The sequence below is a fragment of the Bison bison genome, unplaced genomic scaffold, assembly GCF_000754665.1.
Source record: "Bison bison bison isolate TAMUID 2011002044 unplaced genomic scaffold, Bison_UMD1.0 scf7180017864473, whole genome shotgun sequence".
Lineage (NCBI taxonomy): Eukaryota > Metazoa > Chordata > Mammalia > Artiodactyla > Bovidae > Bison > Bison bison.
Genome location: NW_011495034.1, coordinates 14,065,423 through 14,072,742, shown reverse-complemented (window position 1 = coordinate 14,072,742; position 7,320 = coordinate 14,065,423). Strand labels below are relative to the sequence as shown.

The window sequence follows — 7,320 nt, the reverse complement described above, 5'->3', positions numbered from 1 at the left end:
TCAAAAATATACAAGCAACTCCTACAGCTCAACTCCAGAAAAATAAATGACCCAATCCAAAAATGGGCCAAAGAACTAAATAGACATTTCTCCAAAGAAGACATACAGATGGCTAACAAACACATGAAAAGATGCTCAACATCACTCATTATCAGAGAAATGCAAATCAAAACCACTATGAGGTACCATTTCACACCAGTCAGAATGGCTGCGATCCAAAAGTCTACAAATAATAAATGCTGGAGAGGGTGTGGAGAAAAGGGAACCCTCTTACACTGTTGGTGGGAATGCAAACTAGTACAGCCACTATGGAGAACAGTGTGGAGATTCCTTAAAAAACTGGAAATAGAACTGCCTTATGATCCAGCAATCCCACTGCTGGGCATACACACTGAGGAAACCAGAAGGAAAAGAGACACATGTACCCCAATGTTCATCGCAGCACTGTTTATAATAGCCAGGACATGGAAGCAACCTAGATGTCCATCAGCAGATGAATGGATAAGCAAGCTGTGGTACATATACACAATGGAGTATTACTCAGCCATTAAAAAGAATACATTTGAATCAGTTCTAATGAGGTGGATGAAACTGGAGCCTATTATACAGAGTGAAGTAAGCCAGAAGGAAAAACATAAATACAGTATACTAACACATATATATGGAATTTAGAAAGATGGTAACAATAACCCCGTGTACGAGACAGCAAAAGAGACACTGATGTATAGAACAGTCTTATGGACTCTGTGGGAGAGGGAGAGGGTGGGAAGGTTTGGGAGAGTGGCATTGAAACATGTAAAATATCATGTAGGAAACGAGTTGCCAGTCCAGGTTCGATGCACGATGCTGGATGCTTGGGGCTGGTGCACTGGGACGGCCCAGAGGGATGGTATGGGGAGGGAGGAGGGAGGAGGGTTCGGGATGGGGAACACATGTATACCTGTGGCGGATTCATTTTGGTATTTGGCAAAACTAATACAATTATGTAAAGTTTAAAAATAAAATAAAATTAGGAAAAAAAAAAACAAGAAGAGTCTGGCAGGCTACAGTCCATTTGGTGACAAAGAGTCGGACGCAACTTAAATGAACTAACACTTTCACTTTCTGTTCTGCTAACCCAGTCTGAGGCTTGGTACAGAGAGCCCACAGGATCACATGTATTCAGTTTACAAATCAAGTGGAAAGAAGACAGAAATGAAATGTTTAAATGATTACACCATACTTGTAATAAGACCAGGGAATGAGATAAAGAGTCTCATGAAGTTATGATTAAATATCAAATGAGTGTATTAAGTTTGCATTCAGCAGAACAAGTTTAGGTGATGGTTCATAGAACTTTGAAGGATAGATAGGATATGGATAAGTGAAAATAAGGAGAAATCCAGGCAAGATATATGGGTGTCGGAAAAAACACAGGGCAGAACATTAGTAACAACAATATTGGTGCCTCGTATGGATAGATTCGAAATTTACAAAGGTAGACATTACCTCATCTCTCCTGGATAAAGTTTTTTAGAAGGAAAAAATAAGGAAAATCAGGTAATGAAATATGAGGAGCAGTGGAATAGCAGTCCTGATTTTAAACATCATTCACATTTGTATCTGGCTGGAGATGGAGGACACAGATGAGGAAAAGATGAAGATGATTGGGATTTAAACCCTAATAATTAGAAAATGGAAATTAAAACCTATCCAGAAGGCTGGTATGTCAGGTGTGGAGCTGGATGGGAGAAGGGGCCAGTTCACAGCAGAGCCTGAGAATGGTGCTGCCCCCATGAGATGAGATCTGGGACTTACTTAGGCTGGGACTTTGGCTTTAGGCTTGGACACAGCTGGTGGTACCTGGGCCTCTGGAAGCCCCCATACCCAGCACATCTAGTAGGCCAAGGTAGAAAGTTCAGCATGGATGACCATGCACATGTCTATAGGAAAGAAATAACAAGTCTACTCACATTAGGAGACTGGGAGCTTAATTTGATCCTTAGGAGTTGTGTATTTTAAATACAAGCAAACAAAACAAACTTTAAATCTAAAGACCTGGGTTCAGATCAAAGCTCTGTTCACTTTTAGTCGTATGCCAGAGGACAAGTCAACCTTTCTGTAATTTTGGAGAAATAGTGCATAATTGAGTTGTTAAAAGGATTAAGTAAGGTTATGTTTGGTGCTATGTAACTTCTTAATGCTACAAAACGTGAGGAATTGTTATTGTTGCCTAAATGCTGGTTTCACAAAAATGATAGAAAAATAGCATTTCTGAGTCAAAAGCATTTTATAAAGTATTTTAGACCTTTAACTCTCACTTGGGGAAAATGAAAACGGTGGCAGGTGAAGAAGTACTTGAACAAAATCATGTAGCTCATTTCTGGCAGACGTGGGACTCGCAGGTGACTTTTGTCACCTTAGATCACCACTCCAGTGCTCTCTCCACCCCTCTGTGCTGCCTGGTCCGATGCTGTGACATCTAAAAGCACATAAAGGACGAGATGCTGTCTTCTAAGAACAGGATAAGTTGGAGACTGTTCATTTAGCATTTCTAGAATTTGCAGCTTATTACAGATTCTGTAAAATAATGGCAACAGTTGTTGTGAAGTGGAAAACTTCAAAAATATTATCAGTTGGTGATTTAGAGAAATTGAATAAAAGCCTCAATATACATGATCTTTTCTTGCAGGCATGAAGTATGTCAATTTGTAACCTCAGATGTGGTGTGATTTCAATTTATTAACGATTATTAAATTACTGATACTTATTTAAAGGTTTGCCTTTAATTAATAAATGACCTGTATCAAGAACTTCTTAACTTAAATTATGGGCTCATCATAAACCTGGATTAGCAAGATGCTGTTTATAACATTGATAAGTAAGAGTTTTACAAAGTGCAATTTGCATAAAATAGTTAGATAACTAAGACGGTTTAATTTGGCCACATTTTTGTTTTTGCTTTGTTACATCTTTAGTCATTGTTTTCATGTGTTTTCATCCTTTAGGGTACCTTCAGGAAGCTTACTTATGGACCAAACAAGTTCTGACCATCATGGAGAAGTCTCTGGTCTTGCTCCGAGAGGTGACAGATGGCTCCCTCTATGAAGGAGTTGCATATGGCAGCTACACCACTAGATCACTCTTCCAGTATATGTTTCTTGTTCAAAGGCACTTTGACATCAACCACTTTGGCCACCCATGGCTTAAACAACACTTTGCATTTATGTATAGAACCATTCTGCCAGGTACAGTAAAGACTTAGAAGTGAAAAAAACTTTATTATAATTTTTTCTGATTATGAAGATGGGTTAGATTAAGAAATGTGGGATTTGAGCCATATTGAGGTTAAAGGGATGTTTTTTTTAATCAAAGAATTTAAGAGTTGTATATAGCCAAGAATATTCTGGATGTTAATGTGAGGATTTCTGATTTAAATATTATAAAATGTGGAGTATAACAGATCAAATATAATTTGTAGTCCCATGGTACTTTTATTTTTGTGTGTGTATACAAACTTGGGTACATATACAAACTCTTTTTCATGAACCTAAAAATATAAATATTTATGGTTACATGTTATTTTCCTTCATGTGTAAACCCTAATTAATCCTATTTATTATTATTTTTTTTTAGTTTAAAATTTTTTCTTCTAAACTATACAGACATAATTGAAAATATAGATTACACTTGGAGGTTTAGTATTCTCTTTAAATATTTTGGGGTTTGATCCGTGGGTCAGGAAGATCCCCTAGAAAAGAGAATGGCTATCCACTCCAATATTCTTGCCTGGGGAATTCCATGGACAGAGGAGCCTGGTGGGCAATAGTCCATATTGAAATAAATGGTATAAAATATAGAAAGCTAACCAAAAAACGAATTTCTATGAAACCCCTAATTTCTTGTTGTTATGTCGTAAGCTTTTAAGTAAGCATTTTAAGAGAACTGGCTTTGAAGGGAGAAGCCTTTTATTCTCACTAAATTCATTTCTAGGACAGACTATAACTCTGCTTACTTCTAAACAGGAGTAAATTTTCATCAGGATGGATTTTTCCCCAGTGAAATGCAATTTTTAGTTGAGTGATTCTAGACCTACAGCAAACAATCCAGGTTTTAAATCTTTTTGCTCTGGCTATATACACGTGGATTGGATAGAACCTCCATTATTGCATTAGTTATCAAAAGAATACTACAGAGCCCTCAGAAGAACCATGTTATGATTTGGTTTAGACTCACATTCAGAACCCTATTGTTTATTGCTTATCCTTGCACATTCAGGAGAAGCCTCTTGTTTCTTTGTTTATCTTGGTAAACACAGGCCATCTAAAACAAGGGCCTTTAAGGAGCCTCAAAGCTTTGTAATTTGACCTGAGATCTAATAATCCGCCACACTGGGGCTTTGACTTGCTGTGAACTGTGTATATGGCCACTTCCTAAAGTGGAAAAGACAATATAATCACCTTTAAATGGAGAATTCATGTGTTTGTTTCAGTTAGTGAAACAGCCTTTATTGAACATTGATGTGCCAGGCACTATCATAGGCAAGGGATTCAAAGAGTAATAAGACATACCATCTGCTTTTAAGATACTCACAGATTAGCAGAAGATTCAGAAAGTCACAATTTATAATAAGATTTACTTGCTGCCAAGTCACTTCAGTCGTGTCCGACTCTGCAACCCCATAGACGGCAGCCCACCAGGCTCCCCCATCCCTGGAATTCTCCAGGCAAGAACACTGGAGTGGGTTGCCATTTCCTTCTCCAATGCATGAAAGTGAAAAGTGAAAGTGAAGTCGCTCAGTCGTGTCCGACTCTTAGCGACCCCATGGACTGCAGCCCACCAGGCTCCTCCATCCATGGGATTCTCCAGGCAAGAGTACTGGAGTGGGGTGCCATTGCCTTCTCCGAGATTTACTTGGACAAGCATTTACTAATCTGGCAGGAGCAAAAACATTATCTATAAATTATGTAAATACGATCATGCAGGGATTTTTAGAAGGGATTTTGTGTTAAGTCAATCTGTTCTCAACAACATTTTTTTCCCTCTATACTATCTATTATAGTGACAATTATTCCTGTCTGAACCAGAGTTTTCTTCCATTATTCTTTTTCAAGGATGCCTGGAATATTCGGTTCTTACTTGCTTCTGTTTTTCTGACCTATTCCAATATGATCTTTACATTTTTTTTCTCTTTTCTTCAACTTCTGACAGTACATGTGGGCAGGATCTTCTCTGGGAATGGTTTTGTTTTCTTCCTACAGATACTCAGTTTCTCCTCTAACCTTCTAATTTCTACTGTTGTTGTTGTCCATTTGCTAAGTCATGTCTGACTCTTTGCGACTCCATGGACTGCAGCAAGCCAGGATTCCCTGTCCTTCATTATCTCCTGGAGTTTGCTTAGGTTCATGTCCATTGAGTCACTGATGCCATCCAACCATGTCATCCTCTGCCACTGTCTTCTCATTTTGCCCTCAGTCTTTCTCAGCATTGTGGTCTTTTCCCATGAGTTGGCTCATGGCATCAGGTGGCCAAAATATTGGAGCTTCAACTTCAACAGCAGTCCTTCCAGTGAATATTCAGAGTTGATTTCCTTTAGGATTATCAACTGGTTTGATCTACTTACAGTCCAAGAGACTCTCAAGAGTCTTCTCTACTTCTACTGTATTGAATGCCAAATTAAAACACTTCATGTTATTATCTTGGCCTGGGATGTGGGATGTGTTGGTGGAAAAGCTAGTGCTCATTCCAGGTTCAGGGACTCACCATGCACAAGAGGATAGATAGCCCTTGTATCCATACAAGTATAATAGCATATGGCATGGACACTGGAAAATGAGGAAGCTGAGCAACACGTAAGCATTCCATTACCAATGACAAGTTGCCACGTAACAAATATATACACAAGGTTTGTGGAAGACCTTTGGAAGGATTTTGATTAATTGGGGTAGAGCAAAGGGATCATGGTTCTGTTTCTTATTTTTATCCAAGAAGACAATTGATTCCAATTTGCAACAAGGATTCAGAATGATTGTTTGGGGCTTTATGGAAGTATGTAGTTTTAAATTTATCTTAATTCTGTCAAACATCTTTCCTCAGGGTTTCAAAGAACTGTGGCTATTGCAGACTCAAATTACAACTGGTTTTATGGTCCGGAAAGCCAATTAGTGTTCCTGGATAAATTTGTCATGCGTAACGGCAGTGGCAACTGGTTGGCTGACCAGATCAGAAGGAACCGTGTGGTGGAAGGTCCAGGGACGCCGTCCAAAGGGCAGCGCTGGTGTACTCTTCACACGGAATTTCTCTGGTATGCTACATTGTACTGGCTTGAAAGAGAAATTGTACCCAGGGGCACCGTGTGTTAAATTTTTTTGCATTAAAAAAGAAAAACTCATCTCTTCATGCCACCTACGCACTCGCAGCTTCTGTTCAGTTCATATTGCAGTATTGAGACTCTGTTAGAAACATTTCCTTCCATTTAAGATCTAATTACTGTTTGCTGTTTTTGCTTTTCTTGTATTAGAGATATCCTTGGCTCACACTGTTTCATAGATACGCATGTTTTGATTTACATCATTTTTGAAATCATCTAAAGAGAAAAACCACAAAATTTAGACCTAGTTTTTCTGCTAATCACACTGAAAGAAAAAAAAGGTAGTAAAATGTTTTGTTTTGGTAAATGGAGCATTATAATCTTCTAATAGCAAAGCTGTTACTAAATTTTCAAAACTATTTAAAAGTGTTTGACAGTATTTGACAGTTTTACTTTGATAATAAAAGAACCATGTAATTTTTTTTGCCTTAATCTTTTAAGCCTAGAAAGAGCAGCCAGGGTCTCCTTTTTTAAAGTACTGCCAAATACATTGTTGGCATCCAATAAATTAAAGTTAAAATAAAAGGTACAGAGAATTGGTTAATCATTAATCCCTGATGTCTTTTCAAGCTATTGAAATTTGCATTCAACTACAAAGTAAGCTTGCATGGTTTGATTGCTTCTTTTCATTAAAAAAAAAAAAATAAACAAGAGGAAGAAAAATGTTAGTAGAGTGATAACTGTCATAGTTTAACCATCATTTTTAAGAACAGTCTTCACAGATGAACTACATATATTAATATGTAGCCATTCCTGACCCCATTTAGGGGTATGAAGTAATTACTTAATAGTGTCTTCTGCTGCTGCTGCTGCTGCTAAGTCGCTTCAGTCGTGTCCGACTCTGTGCGACCCCATAGACGGCAGCCCACCAGGCGCCCCCATCCCTGGGATTCTCCAGGCAAGAACACTGGAGTGGGTTGCCATTTCCTTCTCCAGTGCATGAACGTGAAAAGTGAAAGTGAAGTTGCTCA

General features: G+C 38.3%; 1 protein-coding gene across 2 annotated transcripts in view; it reads left to right on the top strand.

Annotated features, from left to right (window-relative positions):
• DSE (dermatan sulfate epimerase) overlaps positions 1 to 7,320 on the top strand; it is a 79,947-nt gene that overhangs the window by 67,688 nt on the left and 4,939 nt on the right. For both annotated transcript variants that reach the window (XM_010861825.1, XM_010861826.1), the window contains 2 exons: positions 2,988 to 3,227; positions 6,076 to 6,283. In XM_010861825.1, coding sequence (XP_010860127.1) covers positions 2,988 to 3,227; positions 6,076 to 6,283 — 448 coding nt within the window. The remainder of the gene's footprint in view (positions 1 to 2,987; positions 3,228 to 6,075; positions 6,284 to 7,320) is intronic.